Raw genomic sequence first — 25,232 nt, 5'->3', positions numbered from 1 at the left:
TTGCGAGGCAAGTGCTCTAACCACTACAGGACTCTATAACTCCATAGGACTACAGGACTTATGTAATTGTTGAAATGCCCTAGGGCTGAAATCCCAACAAGCACTCGATTTACTCTTGCTATTGAAGGTTTCAGAGTGGCCAGAATGTGGCAGCCTCCAGAACAACTTCAACAACAACAACTTGCTTTCATATCACACCCTACACGCGGACGGTAGCATCCTGGAGCGCTTGCCAGTGGCAGAGTCTGACCCCGAGCCGCGGGGGAGAGGGAGGGGGGAGGTGACCGTAAGCACAATCAAAAGGGAAGGTCTTTTTATGCGGAATTTGAAAGTGGGGAGGGAGGGGGAAAAGCGGAGGGAGGGGTTGCGGGAGAGAGTTCCAGATTTTTGGGCTGTAATGGCTGAAGGCCCGACCACCAATGGTGGAACAGAGGGGACGAGAGATAAACAGGAGGCCGGAGCCAGTCGAACGGAGGCAGCGGGTGATGGAGTGGGATCGGAGAGGTAGGGAGGTGTCAGGGAATTAAGTAATTTGAAAACGAATGAAAACTACCCCCGCCAAGTAGACAGAGAAGGAAGGAAGCACAGGAATGAAGCAGAGACCGTGTTCAGCTACTAAACATGGAATCCTGTAGCTCAGTGGTTAGAGCACTCGCCTCGCAAGTGAGAGGACTTGGGTTTGATTTCCGGGCCGGACAAAACCTAAGGCAAGTTTCTTTACTCCACACAGTTGCAGTAAGTAGGTTGTTAGTCAATTGGTGGATCACTTTCCAAAGGTAATAATCTATCCATTTGGTCACTCAATCCATGACTGTTTTGGGACGCTGCTGTGCCCAATTTCACTCACAAAATATGCAGTCGATTTACTTTACAGTATATTCTGTGAAGCCCTTTGAGACGTTTCAATCATCATCATCCTTGCATTTGATATAACACCTTATATCTCAAAGTGCTTCACAGATTATACTATAAAGTGAATTGACTGTATATTTTTGTGGGTGAAATGCGGCAGCCAATTGCGCACAGCAGCGTCCCACAAACTTATCATGGATTGAGTGACCAATTTTTTTTAAAATGTGATAAAGTCAATGAAATGATAAGGTACTGTATCAAATCAAGTATTATTATTATTGCTGAACACCTAAAAATCCACCCAGCCTTAGACAGAGATAAAAAAACCTTCAGTCCCACAGAGACTACACCTCCTACACCCACCCCACCCCTTGATCCCAACCACACCTTGTGTGCAAATCCAGTACTTTGGGACATCCTCCCAATGTGAAAGGCGCTGTATAAATGCAATCTGTTGTTGTTGTTGATATGCTGTGAAGTGCAGTGACTGTGTATTTGTAGATGAATGAGGTACCTAATTCCCACACAGCGATATCACACAAACAGCCATGCAGTGAGTGACCAATTTTATTTGGGGGATTATTGGACACCAGGATACCAGGAGAGAGAGAGAGAAAAGCAGAATCTTTTCGAATAGCACCGCGGATCTTTAACATCCACCTGAACAGGCAGACAGGACAATGGTTTGACATCTCATCCGTAGGACGGCATCTCCGATAATGTATTGAAGTGTCAGTCTAGACTATGTGAGTTCATGTTCCAACATGAAACTTGAACCCACAACCCTCTGATTAAGAGGAGTGTTACTGACTGAGCCAGGCTGACTCACCTTGTTTTAAGGCTTTTATTGCCGTGTTATGGCCTTGTAATAACAGGCAAACCTATCCCACAGTCTCCACAGTCTGACAGGCTTGATATATAGTCTGAGCCAAATACCAGCACTAAAACCTCCCCTGTACCCTCTTGTTATCTCTTAAATGCTTCGGGACGTTACTCTGTGTGACAGGCGCTGTATCAATGCAAGTTGTTGTTGTTGGTGACTGTGTTGGCTATGTCAGAACACCCTCACTGGCCCAGCTTGGTGGGGGATGGGTCGAAGAGGAGGGTCTTGAGACGGGCCTTAAAGGAGGTGAGGGAGGGGCGTGGCGGAGGGGCTCAGGGATGGAGGAAAGTGGCCTAAAATTTGCCAGTGGATTCTGGAGAGAGGATCCACGTGGCTTGTCTCAGGTTTCCTGGAGAAATCATTTCATTGACTTTAGCACATTTAAAAAAAATTGGTCACTAAATCCATGATAAGTTTGTGGGACGCTGCTGTGCACAATTGCCTCCACATTTCACCCACAAAAATATACAGTCAATACAATCCCCACCCCCATCATTGCCAGGAATCCACCTCCCCCTCATTGAATCAAATATTAACTGCTGGATTATATGATAATGTTGGATAGTTCTTACTGCTCTGTTTCCTTTAGGGTCTATTATAATAATAATCCTTACATTTGATATAGCGCTTTTCACGTCTTCTCGACATCTGAAAGCGCTTCATAGAATAAACTGTAAAGTGAATTGACTGTATGTTTGAGCGAACGCGGCAGCCAATTGTGCACAGCAATGTCCCACAAACAGTCATGGATTGAAAATGACAAATTTTTTTTTTGGTTTTGGAGGGATTATTATTAGATGTGTGGAGTAAGGAAACTTGCCCAAGGTTTCGCCCTCTGTCTGGAATTGAACTCAGGTGTCTCGCTTGCAAAGCGAGTGCTCTAACCACTGAGCTACAGAACTATTACAGGTGTCACCATGGATCTATTCAGCTCAGAACTATTCATTAGCTGCGAAATGCTCACAAGGGCACTGGAGCATAAACCGTGTACGTATCTGCATGTGTCTACATGTGTGTGCATATTTGTGCGTGTATAAGTGTATGTACATATATGTGCGTGTGTATGTATGTCTGCGTGCATATTTGTGTGTGTGTAAGTGTGTGTGTGTATATGTACATATATGTCTGTGTACACATGTGTGTGTTCGCATACGTGCCAACAATGACCCAATTCAGAATCAAAGGGGAAATGAAGAAGCGGTGAAGATTATTGAGTCAGATTTGGAATCCAACACAGCTGGGTTTGCTGTAAGAGATGGAAACTTTCACTAATCCAATGAGATGGGGCGGGAGGGGGAGGGGGGAAGGGGGAAGTGGTCAGGTGGGTGCGGGTGTAAGAGTTTCTAAGGAACAGTGTCTCTCAGCTGTCGCAAAATGTTCCAACCTGACGTTCCGTCAATGAGAAACCGAGGGTTTGAGCAGCAGCTCCACAATGTGCCATTTAAAACAAACTCTTTCATTGTGATGTGGTCCCAGATGGGAGTCAGCGCCTGGCATTCAGGTCTGCTTGACAAAGTATTGTGTGTACAATAAATGTACAACAAGTGGCCAGGCTGACGAGACACACTCAGACATGTGTCCTACATATGTGAGACTATTAATTGCCTCCTCAGGGAGAGATGAAATGGAGACTCAAAACAGCTGATTTCTCCAGGAAACCTGAGACAAGCTACGTAGATCCTCTCTCCATAATCCACCGGCCAATTTTAGGCCACTTTCCTCCATCCCGGACCTCTCCACCTCGTCCTCCCACTCCCTCCCTCACCTCCTTCAAGGCCCGTCTCAAGACCCTCCTCTTCGACCGCGCCTTTGGTCATCTTTGGGACATCCTCCTGATGTGAAAGGCGCTGTGTCAATGTAATGTGTTGTTGAAATTCAAGGATTATTATTGACATTTATTATTAATTAATGAATTATTAATTAAACAAATTCTTATTATTACTTTTTTTTGTTTTGCATTTCGCCCACAAAAATACAGTCAATTCACTTTACAGTGTAGTCTGTGACGCTTTGAGACGTCTTGAAGATGTGATAAGGCGCTATATCAAATGTAAGGATTATTGTTATTTATTTATTATTACCATCAGCCCAGTGAAAGCTTGCAGGTAAAACAGTGATCACACAAAATACACATGAGCTCCAGTGCTAATGAAAATCATCTCCAGAGTCCTAACTCTGCTCACTTTCTCTCAAACTAAAATAAAACCCTGTGACAAGGACACTGACTGACACAGACAAAAAAAGCTGTGATACATAGACAGGGGCCCAGAGGGTTTCTAATCAGTTTATTTTTGAATTTGCCGCTATCTCTAATGATGCTACCATCAGGAATACTGGTGTCATTCCAGACAGCGGGAAGTTTAGTGATTCAAATATACTGTGGAGTCCTGTAGCTTAGTCCCAAGCAGGCCGAAACGTTGGGCAACTTTCCTTACACTTCTGTTTGCCTAGCAGTAAGTAAGAACCCGGTTGTTAGTCGATTAGCGGATCGCTTTCCGAAGGTAATAATCCATCCATTTGGTCACTCAATCCAGGACTGTTTGTGGGACACTGCTGTGAGCAATTGGCTGCCACATTTGGTGACTCAATTCATGACTGACACATGCGAAAACCCATCACGGTGATCAGTCAGGTGTCTGACACACGCGGAACCCCATTATTGTGTTGAAGATAAGCAGTGGAATCAACCAAAAACCCATTTAAAGTCACGCGTGTGACTGCACTGAATGTAAGAGTGAGTGTGAACAGGCTCTACCTTTGTAAGGTAGTATCAGATAGAGAGAGTGTATGGGACGCTGCTGTGTGAAATTAGCTGCTACGTTTCGCCCACACAAAATAAACAGTCAATTCACTTTACAGTATATTCTGTGAAGCGCTTTGAGACGTCTCGAAGACGTAATGAGGCGTTATATCAAATGCAAGTATTATTATTATAATGAGTCCTCAAATTAAGGGGCCATGGACCACTTTCGCCAACCCCCTTCCGATCTGCCCCCCTTCAGATGGCTGAAAACCAGTCCGTTAAATCATTAATAATAACTATAATCATTTTGCATTATCACATCGTTGAGATGTCTCAAAGCTCTTCACAGAATATATTGTGAAGTGTATTTTGTGGGCAAAATTTAAGCAGCCCCTCTTACATCCCCCCGATATGAAAGGTGTTATAATAATAATAATAATAATATAATAATCCTTGCATTTGATATGTTGTTGAAATGTAAAGCGTATTGTATTCCCAGCGCCTCGGGACGTCCTCCCGACGTGAAAGGCGCTATACAGATGTAACCGTGTTGTTGTTGTTGTTGTTGTATTGTATCTGGTTTTCCAGGTTGATGTTGTTGGTTCATTCCTGGGCAGTTATCGCCACCTGATGGCTGTCCACAGAACTACAGGCGGCTGCACCTGGTGGTATGTTTTCACTGGTCACTGTGGGTCATTTGGCCACATTCGAACGGAGGACATCCCTCCTCTGCTAATAAGAGGGCATGAAGACGATACTACTGCTGTATTCTCACTTCTTGACAGCTTTGTCCACCTGTCTTCCCACCATTAAGGATTTAATGCCCAAGTTTCTGTGCTCTTCACTGCTATTCTTCAACTTGAGAATGGGTTTTCGCGTGTGTCAGACAACGGCTGATAGTCTCTTTGTATTTCAGGCTGTGGAGGAGGAGGGTCAGGCGGGACCTGACCAGGTAGGTGCTAGCGACACCCAGAGGGAGATGTTGGATTTCTTGAAATCGTCAAAGCAAAACGAGACAACAGCTGAGCGTCCAATACTGGAAGCAAAGCCACTAAGAGACCCTGAGGACCAAGTGTCTAGTGAGAGAGCTCAGGCCAACAATCACAGGGAACATCAGTGTGTGGCAGAGAGGGGAAGCCACGGAAGTCAGGCCAGCCAGGACCACCTAAGAGATGGCTTTGAACCAATGGAAGTAACAATTGACAGCCTTGCCCAGATTGCTGGCCAGGCTGCCGAGGTGCCCGTGCGCACGGCACAGAGCCGAGATTCCGTGGAAAACCTGGTCCCAGAGAGAAGGGAGACGATAAGCACATGTTCTGTAAGCGAAGCTTTGTTGGGTGGAACTTCCTTAACAATGAAGGTTCCTTTGGTTGAAGAACGTGTTCCTGAGGCAGTGGCCAGAGGTGAGAAACTGACGGGGATGATGGGTGTCCAGGGTGATGCTGAGATTACCAAAACCACAAAGCCGGTGGGATGCGGTGAGGATGTTGGATTGGGAATGTGTGTGCAGGGAGCTGTGGCTGTGGGCTCTCCTGACAATGCTGAGTCATTGCTCGCTGGTTTACAGACACCCACTACCTCGAGGGGTGATAGACCTCCAGCGGTCATTAGCAAAGTAGCATTGAACATCTCAGCTGTTAGTGGGCTGGGCTCACACATCCAGGACACAGCAGGACTGCAGCCGACTGATGGCCTCCCGTGTGGGTCACTGCCTGTCCCCGTGAAGCCATCGGCAGAGACAGAGGTTGGCTGGACCCCACCGAGCGGGTTCCCGGACGGTACCGCGCACAGTGTCTGTACACAAGAAGAGCGAGTGCCTGTGGTTGGTACAGATGTTGAGCATGTTAAGGTGTCGCCATTACCTGTGGCTGTGAGAGAGCCTGAGCCACAGGTGTCTAGTCCAGCATCACTGTTGATGGAGAAGGGAGATGACCATGCTCTGTGCCCAGTGAGTAGTGCTGGCGAGGAGCCCAGGGTTGGGGGCTTGGGCGGGAGCGATCCGAAGTCCTTTTCATCTAATGGTGAGCAATTCCCAACCAAGATGCCTCTTGTGCCAACTGGAGATCAGACCAAGCCAAGGCTGGCATTGGCACGAAACGTTATCGACACCCGACAGACACCTGCACCACCGATGGCTCTGGACGGTAGCAGGAGAGAGAATAGAGAAGGCTCCACAGTTCCTTCTGTGCATGTTGAGGACAAGACTACAGACAAAGCCCCAGTGCCGTGCTCGACGGAGACAGTGGAAGACAAGAGGAAGGAGGTGCCGAATGGTGGAAGGACGTTGTTGGTAGTGACGGATGTTCGAAGTGTTGAAAAGGCATTGGTGATCATGGGGGACACAGACACAAACCCCCTCGGGAGTGGGGGTGACCATGTCCCGGTGAAGAGCGTTCCCGACTCCAGGGCGCCGGAGGTGAGCCGACTGCCGTGCATCCTGGTGGGAGATGTTCTGCTCAAAGAAGCGGCAACAACGAGCCAGGCGTCCGAGGAGCTGGGTCACAGGGAGCTGGGGACCCCTCCTGAGCAGGGCAGAGATCCCAAGCTCAAGCCCAGCGAGAGCCCACCTCCCATTCCGTCCGCCACCCCTCAGGAGTTGGCCGCTGGAGCCCGGCGCAAGATATTTGTCCCCAAATCCAAGCAAACGGAGAACACCGAGGTGTTGCCATTGGATGCTCTTAACATGCAACCTCAGCCAAGGAAGGAAGAGGCTGGGAGGAGGATGCAGGAGCTGGTGGAGGACGACCTCTATCCCCTGCCTCGCAGGAGAAGCAACTCCTTGTTACAGGCTCCGGTGACCCCACCGGCCCCCCAAGCCCCCCGCTGCTCCCCTATCCCCGCCCGCAGGATGACCATGCTCCAGGTCCCCAAGCTTCGCCAGGAGCCGGAGGAGAAGAGCGAGAGCGTGTCAGCAACCAGAGGGGAAACAGTCGCGGAGGTCAAGTCATCCACTGGGAAAAGTGAGGCCAAAACAGAGGAGGTGAAATCAACCAAAAACCCCTTTAAAGGTACGAGTGTGACTGCACTGAGTGTAAGAGTGAGTGTGAACAGACTCTATGTTTGTAAGGTGTTATCAGAGACAGTGCGTGGGACGCTGCTGTGTGCAATTGGCTGCTGCGTTTCGCTTACAAAACACCCATATCCTTTGAAGCGCTTTGAGGCATCTCAACATCGTGATAACAACAACAACAACAACAAGATTCCATTTATAAAGCGCCTTTCACGTCAGGAGGACGTCCCAAGGCGCTGCACAGTTGGGTCATGACCCGAGCAGGGGGGATATGGTCAGGGTGAGGGAAGGGAGGGAGCGAGGAGGGGGGAAATGGTCAGGGTGAGGGGAAGGAAGGGAGGGAGCGAGGAGGGGGAAGAGAGTCGAGAGGGGAGCTGAAGGCACGGTCAAAGAGAAAGGTTTTGAGACCGGCCTTGAAGGAGGAAAGGGAGGAAGCGGCGAAGGCACTGGGGGATGGAGTTCCAGAGCCTGGGGGCTGAGAGGCTGAAGGCCCGACCACCGATGGTAGGGCGGTTGGGGCGGGGGACGTGGAGCAGACCGGAGCCAGAGGAACGGAGGGTACGGACGGGTAGGTGGGGGGATAGTAGGTTGGAGAGGTAGGAGGGAGCAAGGCCGTGAATGGCCTTGTAGGTGAGGATGAGGATCTTGAAATCAATCCTCTGGGGGATGGGGAGCCAGTGGAGGCGAGCGAGGGTGGGTGTGGTGTGGTCGCGGTGTCTGGTGCGGGACAGTACACGAGCTGCAGAGTTCTGAATGACCTGCAGCCCGTGGAGGGAGGTGGCGGGAAGGCCGGCGAGGAGAGAGTTCCCATAGTCCAGCCTTGAGGTGATAAAGGCATGAACCAGGGTTTCAGCAGCGTGAGGGGTGAGGTAATGCCGTAGTCTGGCGATGTTCCGGAGGTGATGGAAGGCAGTGCCAGTTGTGGTGCGGATGTGAGGGAGAAAGGACAGCTCAGGGTCGAACAAAACCCCGAGGTTCCTGACTGGCTTTGAGAGGTGGAGAGTGCAGCCTTGGATGCTGATGGTGTCAGCGCCTGAGGTGCGGAGGCGCTGGCGTGAGCCAATCAGGAGGGCCTCGGTTTTTCGCACGTTGAGCTGAAGAAAGTTGTCTCTCGTCCAGGACTCGATGTCGGACAGACAGCTGTCAGGACATCGGTGGTCGTGGAGTTGAGAGTAGAGGAGGAAAGGTAGAGTTGGGTGTCATCCGCATACATGTGGAAGTTAACTCCATGTCTGCGGATGATGTCACCGAGGGGGAGCATATAGAGGGTGAAGAGGAGGGGACCGAGGACAGAGCCCTGAGGGCTCAGAGGGCTAAGGCGCAGAGACAGTGTGTGTGATATGAAGAACAACTTGCATTTACCCAGCACCATTTTTCCCAGCTCGTCCATCTCCAGATGAGCCTCCAGCCCCACCCCTCCTCCACCCCCCCCGTCCCCTGTGCCCTGTATCCCGTCAGTCAGCCTCTGACCGGCTCTGCGTGTTCTTTAGCTCCTCAGGTGATCAGGAAGATCAGAGCCGAGCAGTTTACTGACGCCTCCGGGAACCTGAAGCTCTGGTGTCAGTTCTTCAATTTGTTGAGCGACTCGACTGTCCGATGGTTTAAAGATGGACTTTGTTTGGATGAACTGAAGCGGAGGTAACTGATCCATGGCTTGGTTCTCCTTCAACCAGATTCTTACCACACAACCCAACACAATACAGTACTGTACACACTAAACACAACACAGTATAATACAATACAAGAACAAATTAAATAGATTTCTGCTAGAAAATAATATCTGGGAATGCAGTGTACAGTTTGGGACCCGACATGTCAAGCGAGTGCCAGGATGGTGGAAGGCAAACTAGAGGGACCTTGAACTTGTTTCAACAGCAAATTCTGATGATCTTATGTTCATACACACAATACAAGACAGACAATATAATACAACACAATATAGCACAATACACTACAATCAATGCACACGATACACACAAAAGAGTTTGGGGAGGATGCTCCTGTTGCCGTGCTCTGATCAGACGGCTGCGCTGTGCTGTGTTTCAGCGCTGGGGATGAAAGCCAGTTAGCGCTGGCCATCGTCCAGGCCTCGGGGAAGGATTGTGGTGTTTACAAGTGTGTGGTGGAGAATGATTACGGCTCCGACAGCACAGACTTCCTGCTCAGCAGTGGAGGTAAGTGATGTGTCAGCCTACACCACGCCTTCCAAACAGCTGTCTACCCCTGGTTTGTGAGTGAATGAGTGGGGGGGGGCAATAACACATCTGGGACTGTAAGGGGCAGGGGAGTGGGGTGTGTAAGGGGCGGGGCTGTTGTGTGTGAGGGGCGGGGCTGTTGTGTGTGAGGGGCAGTAGCCTCTCCATCCTCCCTCCTCGTCCCCCCCTCCCCTCCTCGTCCCCCCCTCCCCTCCTCGTCCACCCCTCCCCTCCTCGTTTCCCCCTCCAACCCCACCCCCCACACAGTAATTCAGCTCAGCATTAAGCTCCCCTCTCGACTATCTACCCCCTCCTCGCTCCCTCCCTTCCCTCCCCTCCCCCTGACCATTTCCCCCCTGCTCGGGTCCTGACCAGCAGCGAGTAGGTACCCAGTTGTTAGTCAATTACCGAATATTGTTATTGGCTGATAGTCTAAGTGGGATGTTTGTTGTTGTTGCAGGGATGAGCGGATTTATTTCCAGGGAAGATGTTGAAGGTAAGATCACAGCCTCCCTACAGCGACCCGCCATGCTGACAGGCCTTTTAGTTTAGTAAGTGTCAGTCTGCTTCAGTTGGTAGCGCTCTCACCTCTGAGTCAGAAGGTTGTGGGTTCAAGCCCCACTTTGCGACTTGGAATCACATAGTCTAATCTGATGCTCCAATGCAGTGGTGGGGGCAGCGGGGGTTTGGGGTTCATTGTCGGAGGTGCCGTCATTCACACATGGGATGTTAAACTAAGGTCCTGACTACCTGTTCAGGTGGACGTTGTAGATCCCATGACACTAAGAGAGAAGGGAGTTTCTCTCTCCCTCCCAGTGTCCTGGCCAACGAACCCCCAAATAAAATTGGTTACTCGCTCCACAGCTGTTTGTGGAACACTGCTGTGTGCATATTGGCTGCTGCCTTTCACCCACTAAACACACAGTCTCCATTTTACAGTGTATTCTGTGAAGTACTTTGAGACGTCTCGATGACATGTTAAGACGCTGTATCAAATGAAAGGATTATTATTGAGTCACAACTTGGCCTTGTGCTGTGTGTAACGCAGAGTGTCACATCCTGTGGTCTCCATTACAGTGGGCGAGGAAATCGAAATGATGCCTGTGCTGTTCGCTAAAAGTCTGATGGACTCCGGGTTCTGGGCTGACAAGTTTTTCGGCAGGATTATGATGGAGGAGGTGCATTTTGGAGCTGGGTTCCTGGGCAAGGCCAGCCGGGTGAAGGTTATATACGGGTTAGACCCCATCTTCGACTCCGGCTCTACCTGTATCATCAAAGTGCGAAACTGCATCGCTTACACCACCAAGAACGAGAACAGCCTGATTGAGAGAAACCACAGCCTCACTGTGCAGGTAAACCATCCGGCCCAACTGCAGAGTGGAGCAGTCGTATCGCCCGCAGAGGAGAATGATTGCAGTTCACTCGGGAGCTGATAACACCACTGTCAGCATGTCTTGGTCTGTAGCCAAGGGCCTGTCTTGGTCTGTAGCCAAGTGCCGCATTGTCAGAGGTGTCGCCCTTCGGATGAGATGTTAAACCGAGGTCCTGTCTGACTGTTAAACATCTTATGGCACGATTTGAAAAGAGAAGGGAGTTTCTCTCTCCTGGTGTCCTGGCCAACAAGCCTTTGGATAAAATCGGTCACTCACTCCATAGCTATTTGTAGGACACTGCTGTGTGGAACTAGCTGCTGTGTTTTTCCTACAAAATACACAGGCACTACACTTTACAGTAAATCCTGTAACTGGACCAATATCACAAGGTCGCAAAAGAAGTTTAGGTAGAGAAGGCCTTTGGACCCATTTGATCTCATCTCTCTGCAACATGTACACCTCTATCCTCCCTCAGTGCTGCCACCCAAGTCAGACTAAAACCAGAGAACACGGCCTGCGATTGAAGGGGGTAAATTCAGGAAATATCTATGGAAACGCTAGTTCAATGAGCGAATAATAATAATAATAAATAATAATCCTTGCATTTGATATAGCGCTTTTCACGTCGGGAGGACGTCTCAAAGCGCTTCACAGAACACACTGTAAAGTCAATTGACTGTATATGTGTGGGCGAACGCGGCAGCCAATTGCGCACAGCAATGTCCCACAAACAGTCGTGGATTGAAAATGACCAATTTATTATTGTTGTTGGTTTTGGAGGGATTATTATTAGGCTCTGTGTGGAGTAAGGAAACTTGTCCAAGGTTTCGCCCTCTGCCTGGAATTGAACTCAGGTCTCTCACTTGCTCTAACCACAGGATTCTGTGGGACAGGCTCCCTAGGGTGATGGTTGAAGCAGGAAGTGTTAATTCCTTAAAACACAGATTAGATCATTTTCTTTTAGGAAATAACATTGTGGGATATAGTACAAATAGGGTTCGGGACATATGCGAACGCGACCGCCAGGAAAGTGGACGGTGAACTAGATGGACCTTGGTCTTTTTTTGGCCTAGCATTTCTTATGTTCTTATGTTTTTTTTTATCGCCAGGAATGCAAGCTGCAGAACACAGCGAGGGAGTACAATAAAATCTTTGCTGCCGAGGCTCGAACGATCAATACCTTTGGGGTTGTGCCGGAGTAAGTCTCCCTGCAGCTTGGAGTTGCTCTCAATTCCAACAGCTTCAGACCCCGCAGGTCTCTATCACCCCTATCCTCGCCCGACTCCACTGGCTCCCGATCACACAGAGGATACAATTCAAGATCCTGGTCCTCACCTTCACAGCCCTCCACGGCCTTGCTTCACTCTAACTCTGAGACCTCCTAATCCCATACCAACCTGCCCACTCCCTCCATTCAGTGGGCACTGGCCTGCTTCACATCTCCCATTTTTAGCCTTCAGCCTCTGCCCCCACTCTCTGGAACTCCATCCCACAGTCCCTCCGCCTTGCTCCCTCCTTTGCCTCCTTCAAGCCCCGTCTCAAGACCCTCCTCTTAGCCCGGGCCTTCAGTCATCCTCCTACCCTTACCCTCCCTGGTCTCCACCCCTCCTGATCCCAACCACCAGCTCGGGTGCAGATCCCTGACTGTCCAACACCTTGGGTCGTCCTCCTGATGTGAAAGGTGCTGAACAAGTGTAATTTGTTGTTGTTGTCACTCACCCCGTCTTGAATTGATTTCAGGATAATTCCGCTGCACCTGGTCTATCGCCCGGCCAACAACATCCCCTACGCCACCATTGAGGAGGAGCTGAGTGGCCCCTTTGTGAAGTATTCAATGAAAGACAAGAATATGACGGTGAAAAGTGACTCTGAGATTGGACACAAGTGCCGGGCTTTCCAGCACTGGATTTACCAATGGACAAACGGGAATTTGTTGGTAACAGACTTACAAGGTACAGTAGACGATCAATATCCATTGATATAAGTAAACGATCCTGTGGCGCTACTCGGAAAAGAGAAGGGAGTTTCTCTCTCCAACTGTCCTGGCCAACAAACCCTCAGATTACAAAAAAAATTGGTCACTCGCTCATGGCTGTTGGTCACTCTGCTTGACCACTCGAGCGAATTGCTCACTCGCTGAAGAGAGAGGACCTGGGTTCGATTCCCGGGCGGGGTGAAATCTTAGGCAAGTTTCTTTACTCCACACGCCTCTGTTTGCCTAGCAGTAAGTAGGAACCTGATTGTTAGATGATTGGCGGATCGCTTTTCCAGGTGTAATAATCCCTTCAAAAGGTACCCCCGGATTTAAAAAAAGTCACTCAATCCACAACTGTTTGTGGGACGCTGCTGTGCACAATTGGCTGTCGCGTTTCACCCAAAACATATACAGTCAATTCACTTTACAGTACAACCTGTGAAGCGCTTTGAGATATCTCAAAGTCGTGATAAAGCGCTATATCAAATGCACTATTATTATTATTACAGGACCCTGAGTGACAATGTGTCTCAGCACTGTCAATAATATATGGTTTGTGATGTTTAACAGTGGCCTTTCTACTTGTCACTCTGTCTGTCTGCTTATCCACACAGGCGTTGGTCTGAAGATTACTGATGTGCGGATCGCCACTGTTTCCAAAGGGTACGTTCATCACAGACATTGCATTATCCATGGAAATCAGGCAGAGGACAGAGAATATAACAGTGAAGCAAAACAGAGCAGAGAGGACAAGAGAGGATGTGTGTGGAATGGATGGCAGGTTAATGTAAAGAAAACCACAAAAGGATTTTCTAAATATATAAAAAGCAAAGGAATCATGAAAGAAAAGCTTGGGCCAAATAGAGACGAAAAATCTAATCTTAGAAAATGAAGGACTGAATGAGGATTTCCGCTGAGTTTTACTGGAGCGAGAGAGAGAGACTGAGGGTGGTGGAGGCCAGGAAACTGGTACATGTGGATTTTTGAAAGGATTTTGATGAGGTGCCATGTACGAGGCTTGTTAACCAAATAAAGGTACTTATTAGCAATAGGTAGGTGACAGAAATGGTAGAGAGTTGGTTAAAGGATAGAATTTGGGGAATACAAGATTGTTATTCGTAATGGAGAGATGTAAAGATTGGTGTACCCCAGGGGTCAGGGTTAGGACCACTGCTTTTCTCCATTTATATAAGGGGACAATTTCTAAATTTGCAGCTGATACAAAACAACAACCAACAAGTTACATTTATATAGCGCCCCTCATCCAGGGGAGCGTCTCAGAGCACTAGTGTAGATGAAGAAGTTTGTAAGCAACTTCAGGGGAATATAGATATACTAGTAGATTGGGCAGAGAAATGGCAAATGAAATTTAATGCAGGAAGTGCGAGGTTATCAGGAGGACAGATAAAAAGAGTAAGCATATGCTAAATGGTAACATTTTAAAAGGAGTAGAACAATGGAGAGACTGAGAGGTTAATGAATATAAATCCTTAAAGGTGGGAAGGAAGTTGGACAAATCTAATAGGATCCTAGGCTTATAAATAGAGGCATAGAATATATATCTGTATTTTGGTCAGCCGGGTGTCTGACACATGTGGAAACCCATCACCATTACCTAATTAGGCACAGGTTGGCAAGAGCCAAGGGTTGGGGGATCCCAGAGTGTGTTTTGGGGTAACTGCTGGAGTCTAACCAATTAAAACCGCATAGCTTGCCATTGATATTGCTGTCAGACCAAAGAGGTGAAGCCTCTATGTAAATAGTTAGTTAGACCACTTTGTTCATGTCACTTTAGGTGAACTATCCACCTCCTGATGTGAAAGACGCTATAAAAATACAAATTGTTGTTGTGTTTAGTCCAGGGTCATAGAGAGGATGTAGAGGAAATTTATTAGGATGACACCAGGGATGAGGGGTTTGACCTGTGAATAGAAACCAGAGGAACCGGGTACTATTTTCACTGGAACAACAACAACAAATTGCATTGATATAGTGCCCTTCACATTCAGAGAATGTCCAAAGGTGCTGGGGAGGTTGAGGGGAGGTTGAGGGGAGACCTGATCAAGAGCTTCAAATGATGAGAGGGTTTGATAGTCGATGGGGAGAAATGATTTCCACTGTGAGACAGTGATTAGAGGGTGTTAATTTTAGATAGTTAGAAAAGGAGGAAAGATAGACATTAGGAGCAATGATCTGAAATGCCCTGAAGGGGGTGTGGTTGAGGTGGAATCCAAATTATCTTTCAAGAGGGAACAGCATAGGTATCTGAAAAGGAGTGATTTGCAGTGTTGTGGGGGAAAAGGCACGTAATTGGGACTGAATGGATTGCTCTTTCGTACAGAAACAATGGGACGAATGGCCTTCATCAGTGTGTAAATCTCTTTGGTTCTCTGGGATTTAGTGGCCAATGCAGCTATGGTTGTAGTTTGTAAGTGGAGGTGGATGGTTTCTGTCATTCCAGAGAGCGGGAAAGTTGGTGATTCAAATATATTGTGGAGTCCTATAGCTTAGTGGTTACAGCACTCGTGTCACAAGTGAGAGGATCTGGGTTTGATTCCCAGGTAGAGCAAAATGTTGGGCAAGTTTCCTTAGTCCACATAGCTCTGTTTATCTAGCAGTAAGTAGGTACCTAGTTCTTAGTCAATTGGCGGATCATTTTTCTGGGGGTGGGGTAATAATCACTTCAAAATAAATAAATAATAATAATAATTTGAGTTACTCAATCCACAACTATTATGGGACACTGCTGTGTGTAATTGGCTGCCGCATTTCACCCACAAAATATACAATCACTACACTTTACAGTATATTCTGTGAAGCGCTCTGAGACGTCTTGAAGACATCATAGCGCTATATCTAATGCAATTATTATTACTCACTGTAAAGACAGAGCAGTGATCATGCTTAAATGTGTTTCTCTTTGCAGGTATCAAGGTCTTACAGGAAACTGTCCGTCGTCAATCATTGAGGACTTTGCTCATGCCCATCAGTGTAACTGCTACTGTGAGGCGCTGGCACTGAAGAGCATCGAGAGTCTCCAACAGTCACTGAAACCTAAGGCAGCCAGGAGCCCACTGCCAGCGAGGAAAGCATCTCAGTCCAGCCCTCAGGTTCACAGGAAGACACAAGGCAGTCCTCAAGTCCAGAGGAAGGGTCTCTCCAGCCCACAGGCTCCGAGAAAAGGGGTTGCAAGCCCTAAAGTCTCTCGCAAAACGGGCGATTCCGAGGACTCGCTGTCTGGAGTGAAGCACAAAACTGTGGAAATACCCAAATCTGTCCGGCTTCGGTAAACCGGGCCGATCAGTGGCCGAGAAGGATGGCGCAAGGGTTTGAAGCACTTTTGCAAGAAATTTATTTATGTGGATAAAAAAAAACTTGAGTAAAAATAAGGATACAAAAAAACAAGAGAGAGAGAGAGAGGAGAATCAAACTTAGTGTCATCGTCAGTAATGTCCGCTGGGAGGTGATGTCCACATCAGCCTCTCGCTCGACTACGACAAACCATTACTCCTTGTGAGGTTGTTCCCAGTAGTTCCAACGAGTGGGTCTGACAACAACAACAACAGCTTGCCTTTCTATAGCGCCCTTCACGCGGGACAGCGTCTCGGAGAGCTGAAAGCTAATTAATCACAAGAGTAAACCTAGAGTGATTTTTGCAGAACGCAGAGATTTTGTTTACACAGCATAAGAGCATAAGTACATAAGAAATATTAGACGAAAAAAGACCAAGGTCCATTTAGTTCGCCTTCTACCTTCTTGGCGGTCGCATGCACATATATCCCGAACTACCTATTTACTTGTCCCAGGCTATTTGCTAGTCCTTATAATATATAGGTTTACAGTTCATTTTTGCTTTGTTACTCGACCACTATCTTTTTGAGCAGGAAAGTGTAGAGAGGCGGCAGGCACGCTTAGTTGGCAAGACTGTAGGTGAGAAATGGCTTAGGACCTGACAGTGCATGTATGAACTGACGGGGAATATTAGATGGCTAATATTTAATATCAGCGAGTANTTTTTTTGAGAGGCAGATTACGGGTAAATAAGCTATTTGGTATATATTATAATTCGGCCAATTATCCGGACAGCAGATTAGCTGGGACCATTATTGGGAGATTGACATGAGTTTTGTTTCGATATTAGGTGATACTGTTAAAAATTAACTAGCGTTGGGTTGTTTTTGTTTGCGATCGTCTGGTGGTCACCAAGTGGTTGTGAGCAGTTGCATCAGAGCACCAATGCTGGGTTTATTAATGACGTACACAGGCCTGTCACGTGAGCTGACAGTCACTTGTTTTAGTGACGTGAATGAGCTTGTAACTGAGGTGCTAATTCTGGATCTCACTGAGCACCGTGAGTGTTGTTGGGAGCATTACGCTATCTCTCAGAAATGCTTCCAATGCACACAACCCCCTAGACTGTACATTGTCACATTAGGTTGCCAACTTCACCCCTACTAATCTCCTTACAGGGTCTCCTAGGAGCTGAACTGGCTCCCAAGGTGACATGTTTGGCTACAGAATGTCAGAATCGAGCCAGGCCTCTGTGGCGGTCTCTAGTCTGGTTGCTGAGCCAGGTGGGTCCGCAGTATTCCAGAGCACTGCTGATGACAGCCCAGCCCAGCCTAGCACATCCGCAGCACCTGGAAGGGCCGACCAGTCACTGGGGGCAGGGAATCCAACCACTCAGCTCCTGTTAACTTTGCAGCCAAAGCCCTAATAGTTAGGAATGTTCCAGCTGGACAAGCAGCAGGAAAGCTTGCCAGACAGCGATATCAATGGCAAGCTGTGTGCTTTTGGCTGGTTAGACTCCAGGAGTTACTCCGACACATTCTGGCACCCCAAGCCTTGGCTTTTGCCAACCTGCGTCTAATACTTTCTGGAATTAGCTAAGTGGGATGCGTGCCTTCAGGGAGAGAATGCGCATTCCATTCCAACAATCTTCTGGTGATGTCTGGTTTCACCAACCCCCCACCCCGCATCTACTTTGAATCCATCTTTTCTCTGTGTTTTCGGGGACCAGCCAGAAAGGGCAAGTGGAATTGACTTGGTCTCTCTTCTCTGGGTTGCAGTCCAGCTCTGTGAGAACCCAATGCATTTCCAACTCACGTCCTAATTCACACCAGTCCTCAACACAAAGATGCCATTGGCACTAATGCCCCGAAATTCCACCCACTCTTAGCCTGCAAGTCCATTTTGTCTTAAAATTTAGCAGACCTGTGGAAAATTATTAAATAGATTTAACGTAGAGGTTTCCATATTTCCTAAAAAGAAACCGGCTTCCAAATAAAGACTGAAATTTAAGGAATTTTCACAATTCCGCAAAATTGCCATGATGACTCAGACGAGATGGAATTTTGTGTTTAAAGGGAATTTTTTTTTTGCCGTGAACTGATTTGATTTGGTTTCAGTTTCTTGCAAATCCGGCAGCTGAGAAACTGAGGGAGGCTCTGTGTGTGTGTGTGGGGGGGGGTGATGTGACACCCGCCTGGCGATTATATGGAATGTTCTCCTGAGTTCTTGTCAGAACATAATAAGGAGGTCTCACTTATTGTTATTGGTTGTGTTGCCTGGGTGGGATCGAGGCAGGAGTGGGCAAGGTAGGGGGAGCTATGCTCTGTGTCTCACCAATGTTCTCCCTGACATTGTGAGCCCATTACAAGGGAATGTGAGCTGGGTTTAGACTGTCATGAGACAGGTTAGGGTTACCCTACTTCAGTGGAAAATGTTCCACCTTGGGCATCTTCCAATCCCCAAAGCTGAGCTGCTCCCCTTGTGTGCCAGAGTGGAGGAGACCTAGTTCCCCTGCATCTCCCCATGAAACCTACGATTGCTGGGCTGGTGAAGCGACTCGTGTACTGAGCAGATCTATCCACAGGGACTCATTCTTCCTGACATCATGTAGCTCTCTAGGTTTAGTGTTGAAACCCAATTCTGAGCATCATTGAATGTGAAATAGATTGTGTACAAATACCATCGATGTAGGATGGTGATGTAGGAAAACTTAATGTCAATTACAGAAGCCACTGCCACTCATGTGCTGTTTACATTACTTCTGTCAAAGCAAGTCCAGATCTACTCAATATCTTCTCCAAGTCTAAGCATACCCCAAGTCTACCACAAGTCTATTCCAAATGGGGTCCTCTCCTATAGGACAAACATGTGAGTGATAACACCTGTCACAATACGTGTCTGCTGATGGTTCTCAAGCTCCAGTATCTTTCAGCTGAGCTGATGATACCCTCCCACCAGGCAGCCAGGACCTCCCAAATCCAGCATGACTGACACTACATGAGATGTTTCCTTCCTACCAACCTTACACAAGCTATTATTGAATGAAAGCTTACTCTATGCGTTATCACTGAACACAACAGCAACATGTGATTACATGGCACCTAACACACACAGGAATTGTGGAGCTCTTCACAGAGATGTGGTTGGACACTGAGTAAAGGATGGAGGATGGGGAGGTGGTCATAGGCTTGTTCAAAGAGATTGGATTTCAGGCAAGAATTAAACAGGAAGAGAAGCAGTGGAGGAGTTAGAAGGAGGAAGTTGCAGAGATTAGACGTGTAGGAACTGAAAGCTTGGCCACCGATGGTGGTGAATGGAAGATGGGCAAGTCTGAGCTAGCTGAGTGGAGGTGGGGAGTGGAGGAGTGAAGTAGGAGAAGGTTGGAGAGAAAAGGAAGTGCCAGGGAATGGATGATTTTATAGGTGAGGGTGAGGAGCTTGAAATCAACCCACTGGGAACCAGTGAAGTTTGGTGAGGACTGGGGTGTGGAGGTTTGGATGAGTTGCAGCCTGTGATTAGTAGAGCGAGGAAAACCAGCGAGGAGAAACACTGGGAAACTGAACAAAATGTGAGGAATATGTGAAGGAGTGTTTCAGTGGCGTTGAGTGTGAGGTAGGGGAGGAGGCGGGCAATGGGGCCCATGTGAGGAAAGGTGGTCTTGGTGAGGGACCGGATGTGATGGAGAAAAGAGAGCTGGGGATCGAGCACACATCCGTTCACACACTTGCTCTCCACACTCATTCATTTGTTCATTCATGCATACATGCACTCATTTATTCACTCTCATTTACTCACACATATTCAAACGCATGCATTCACACAAATGTATGTAACTCATGCACACGCACATACACACACAGCTGGACACAATGACACTCAACAAAACGCAGTTACTACACTTTACAGTACCTCCTCCGAAGTGCTTTGAGATGTCCTCCAGAAGTGAAAGACACTATATAAAGTGCAGGGATTGTTATTATAATATTATAATTCATGCTGTGATGCAGATTCCTGCAGTCCGTAGTTTATAACTGATCAGACCAGAAGCTGGTTAGACTCCAGCAGTTACCCCAAAGCACACTCTGGGGTCCCCAAGCCTTGGCTCTGGCTAACTTGAGCCGAATACTTTTTGGAATTAGGTAAACAGGATACGTCCCTCCAGGGAGAGAGGGAGAGAGAGAGAGAGAGAGCATTCCATTCCAACAATCTATCTCTGGGATTTCCATGTGGAGGTGGGAGACCTGGTATTCTCAGTTTGGTTTGGAGACTCTGAAGCATAGTGATGGGTTTCCACATGTGTCAGACACCCACCAAAAAAAAGGAAGTACATTGCAGTAAAAAAGGATGATTAAACTCGATAAGTGACAGCACCTCACTCCCACCCCACCAAAAAAAAATTGGAAGAGCAGCAGGCAGCTGGGAGTTGGTCAGATTTGTATCTCATTGATACCGACTAAAACTCCTTTTATACCCAACAAGTCTAACTTCCACATGCAGAGAGCTGGGGTGTGGGGGGTTGGAGGCAGAGGGGGGAGCTACAATGTCAGAGATATCATCTTTTGGATGAAGTGTTAAACCAAGGTCCCATCCATTGCCTGTTCAATTGATCTTTCACCTCCTGGTGTTTGTGGGACGTTGCTGTGCATACATTGATTGTGGTCTTTGCCTGTAGATAGTTACTAGGTTTGACCACAATTCCCTGCAATGTGTCTGGGGATGTTTTGTGTTAAATGATAAAAATGATACTTACATTTGACACAGTGCATTATCACGTCTTCGAGACGTCTCAAAGCGCTTCACAGAATATACTGGAAAGTGAGCTGACGGTATATTTTGTGGGAAAAATGAAGCAGCCAATTGCTCACCGCAGTGTCCCACAAACAGTCGTGGATTGAGTGACCAAATTATTGTTATTTTTTAAAGGATTGTTACCCCCGGAAAAACGATCTGCCAATCGACTAACAAACAGGGTCTGATTTACTGCTAGGAGTAAGGAAACTTGCCCAACGTTTCGCCCTGCCCAGGAATCAAACCCAGGTCCTCTCACCTTTAAGGCGAGTGCTCTAACCACTGAGCTACAGGACTCCATGTGAGGCGTGAGATGTTCACACTGACAAAGCCAAACCTGAACACTGGCAATGTCATCTGCGAAAAAAAGGATCTTTTCTAACAATGTGTGAGTTTAATCTTCATAGACAGTTATAAATAAAGGGATTTTCAATGTGGAAAAAGAAAATTCATTGCAACAGAAATGTCCTGTAAGGGTTTTGTTGTAACGGGGCGTTGCATTGCACGAGTTTCCATGTCACGGGAGTTTTAATGATAAATAATTCATTCTTGCAGTTTCAATGTTAATTACCAATGCGCTGAGCTTGATATAAATATCCCTCAAACAATAAACCTTCAATTCACATTGCTGTTTATTACATTCAGAGGAAAGAAGTGGAATATTGTTGGGCTAAATTTATAATAATAATCCTTGCACTTTATATAATAATCCTTGCATTTGATTTTTTTTATATAGCGCCTTATCACATCTTTGAGACGTCTCAAAGGGCTTCACAGAATATACTGTAAAGTGAATTGAGAATATATTTTGTGGGTGAAACGCGGCAGTCAATTGCGCACACCAGCGTCCCACAAACAATCGTGGATTGAGTGACCAAATTTTTATTTACGTTTATGCTTTGAAGGGTCCTATTTGGTCCTCACTTTCAAAGCCCTCTATGACCTTGCTCCTCCCTACTTCTGTGACCTCCTAACCCCCGACTCACCTCTCCGCTCAATGCGGATCCCTGACTGTCCAGCGACTTGGGACTTCCTCCTGACGTGAAAGGCACTATGTAAATGTAATTTGTTGTTGTTGACCTAATAAATAGCTATCTCAAATAAACCAAGAGCAATCTGGAGATTCAGGTTGTCATTGCCCTGTGAATCATTTTTAATTGGACATTCAGGAGAACATTAACCTGCCCAGAGATCGTTATCATTTTATGGCCAGTCTCCACTTATCACACCCAGGTGAGGCTCGTGTTTCTCTGTAAGGCACGTGTCTTAACCCTTCACCTGTCTCCCTTTGTGTCCAGCGCACATTCCTTAGTTATCACACGCCTGAGCCCGCTGTGCATGAGAACATGTCTGACGACAACATTTCATGTCTCAGGATCATTGAGTAACAGCAAACTTTGATCTGACAATAGGCGCAGGACCTTGAACTTCTCATCTTTCTATGGATTTATTTACCCTCAGGGGAGTGTGCCGTGACTCTGAAATAGCTGGACTTGTTGATAAACATTGGAATTTAGTGAGCTGTGTGTGAGCTATGCTATTTCTGCCTCCTCTACACCAGGGACAAAAGATTTAATCTTCGATAGTCCTATCACCGTCATAATTATGTGATAATTATGTGATAATTATATCCCGTGATTGTTAACACATCGCACAATGCATTTTTGCAGCTCAGGGGCAAGCGAGAGACCTGGGTTCGATTCTCAGCAGGGCAAAACCTTGGGCAAATTCCCTTACTCCACATGCCTTATAATAACCCCTCAAGAAAAAAAAACACAGTAATAAATTGGTCACTTCAATCCACGACTGTTTGTGGGAAGCTGCTGTGGGCATTGGCTGCTGCATTTCGCCCACAAATATACAGTCAATTCACTTTACAGTATACTCTGTGAAGCACTTTGAGATAACAACAACAACATTACATTTGTATAGCCCCTTTCGCGTCAGGAGGATATCCCAAGGCAGTGGACAGAGTACAGCATTTCAGCCCCTAGCTGGGGTCAGAGGTGGGGAAGGGGGGGTGTGGAAGGGGGGTGCTGATGGCTTGGTCGAAGAGGCGGAACTTGAAGGAGGCTAAGGAGGGGGTGAGGCGGAGTGATTGGGGGATGGAATTCCAGAAGTTGGGGGCAGAGTGGCTGAAGGCTCTCTGCCAATGGTGCCAATGGGACATGGAGTAGCCCGGAGCCGGCTGAGCGGAGGGAGTTGGCGGGTTGGTAGGGGGTTAGGAGGTTGCAGAGGTAGGGTGCCTTCTTCAAGGTTGGTCTCAAGACCTTTCTATTTGACCGTACCTTTGGTCTCCCTCCCACCTCTCTGCCTTCCCTCACCCCTACACCACCTCCCCTCCTCCATGCTCGGGCCCCGACACCACTTTGGGACGCTTTGGGACGTCTTCCCAATGTGAAAGGTGCTCTATAAATGTAATTGTGTTGTTGTTATTGTTGTTGTGGGGCGAGGCCATGGAGGGCTTTGTAGGTGAGGACCAGGATCCTCTGAAGGATAGGGAGCCAGTGGAGTTGGGCGAGAGTAGGGGAGATGGGGTCATGGAGTTTGGTGCAGGAGATGACACGGGCTGCAGAGTTCTGGATTATCTGCAGCTGTGGAGGGAGGAGTTGGGAAGGCCGTCAAGCAGGGAGTTTGCATAGTCGAGCCTGGAGGTGATGAAGGTATGAACAAGAGTTTCAGCGCCTGAGGGGTGAGGTAGTGGCGGAGTCGGGTGATGTTACAGAGGTGAGGGAAGGCAGAGCGGGTCATGGCTTGAATGTGTGGAAGAAAAGACAGTTGAGGGACGTCCTCCCGACGTGAAAGGTGCTCTATAAATGGAATCTTGTTGTTGTTGAACAAGACACCTCGGTTCCTGACTGGTTGGTGAGTTGTGGTGTGTAACTATGGAGGTTGATGTTGCCAGAGCCTGAGGTGCGGAGGCGATGGTGCGAGCCAATCAGGAGGGCCTCAGTCTTGTTCACATTTAACTGTTGGAAATTTGCCCTCATCCAGGACTTGATGTCCGACAGACAGCAGTGGTCCTGGAGTTGAGGGTGGGGGCAGAAAGATAGAGTTGGGTGTCATTCGCATACACCAAAGGGGAGCATATAGATATTAAAGAGGAGACAAGGACAGAGCCCTGAGGGGGACGCCAGACGTGACAGTGCGGAGACTGGAGGAGAAACCGTTAGAGGCAACAAAGTGGAGATGGTGAGAGAGATAGGAATCGAACCAGACAAGGACAGGTCGTGAAGATTGAGTAAGGCAAAGAGGCGGTGTATGAGGATGGAATGATTGATGGTGTCGAAGGCGGCAGAGAGGTCGAGGAGGACAAGGAGGCAGAGGGAGCCCTGATCACAGATGTTCATAATGTTATTAGTGACTTTGACCAGGGCTGTTTCCTAACTGTGAGCAGCGCGGAAGCTGGATTAGAGGGGTTCAAAGAGGGAATGGCGAGAGAGAAATGAGCGGAGCTGGGGGTCTAGAAGACGTGAAAAGCACTATATCACTTGCAAGGATTATTATTATTTTTGTGTGTGTGGGCATGGGTGGGGCAGAGGGTGGGTGGACTAACTGGAGAAATGATGTGATTTTGGTGGCATTGTTTAGGTCTGTGTCTGTAATGATTGCAAAGCACTTTGAGATGTTTTATCTCCCTCTCCTCCTGGCTTGATGAAGCGCTCTGGGACGCTACCCTGCGTGAAGGACGCTAGATAAATGTAAGTTGTTGTTTTTGTTGTTGTTTTTCTTGTCTTAAATGATTTAAGACGGAAAAAAACTTAAATCCAGTCTGAATTTGGAAGCCACCTTTGTTTTAAGCATCGCAGAACAGCAGGTTTTTAATTTAAGAACTTTTCACAATTCTGCGTAACCTTGAATTGTAAAACAAAGATTTTACAGACTTGGTTGAATTTTAGGTACAGGCTGCTACAATCCTACCCGAGCGACTGTGAGGGGTTGACAATGATAGGTCTTTAACACAGACAATTCTTTCAATTATTCAACGGATGTAAGTACTGTCCAAATGCAATAATATTCCTTACTTTGATATAATATAATTTACATTTCTCGCACCTTTCACATCAGGAGGACTTCCAAAAACACTTCACTCTAAATTGTAGTGACTGTATTTTGTAAGGA

At 47.4% G+C, this 25,232-nt stretch overlaps 1 protein-coding gene across 1 annotated transcript in view; it reads left to right on the top strand.

The window, feature by feature from the left end:
- Positions 1-17,551, top strand: part of alpk3a (alpha-kinase 3a) — a 42,731-nt gene extending 25,180 nt beyond the window's left edge. The window contains exons 6-14 of the mRNA XM_007910120.2: positions 5,395-7,486; positions 8,979-9,126; positions 9,535-9,662; positions 10,144-10,179; positions 10,761-11,035; positions 12,166-12,254; positions 12,797-13,008; positions 13,646-13,694; positions 15,958-17,551. Of these exons, the coding sequence (XP_007908311.1) occupies positions 5,395-7,486; positions 8,979-9,126; positions 9,535-9,662; positions 10,144-10,179; positions 10,761-11,035; positions 12,166-12,254; positions 12,797-13,008; positions 13,646-13,694; positions 15,958-16,321 (3,393 nt within the window). The 3' untranslated portion in view covers positions 16,322-17,551. The remainder of the gene's footprint in view (positions 1-5,394; positions 7,487-8,978; positions 9,127-9,534; positions 9,663-10,143; positions 10,180-10,760; positions 11,036-12,165; positions 12,255-12,796; positions 13,009-13,645; positions 13,695-15,957) is intronic.
- Positions 17,552-25,232: the final 7,681 nt, after the last annotated feature.

The sequence above is a fragment of the Callorhinchus milii genome, unplaced genomic scaffold, assembly GCF_018977255.1.
Source record: "Callorhinchus milii isolate IMCB2004 unplaced genomic scaffold, IMCB_Cmil_1.0 Scaffold22, whole genome shotgun sequence".
NCBI classification, from domain to species: Eukaryota; Metazoa; Chordata; class Chondrichthyes; order Chimaeriformes; family Callorhinchidae; genus Callorhinchus; species Callorhinchus milii.
Note: the sequence above shows the minus strand (reverse complement) of the source record. Positions and strands in the feature narration are given on the sequence as shown.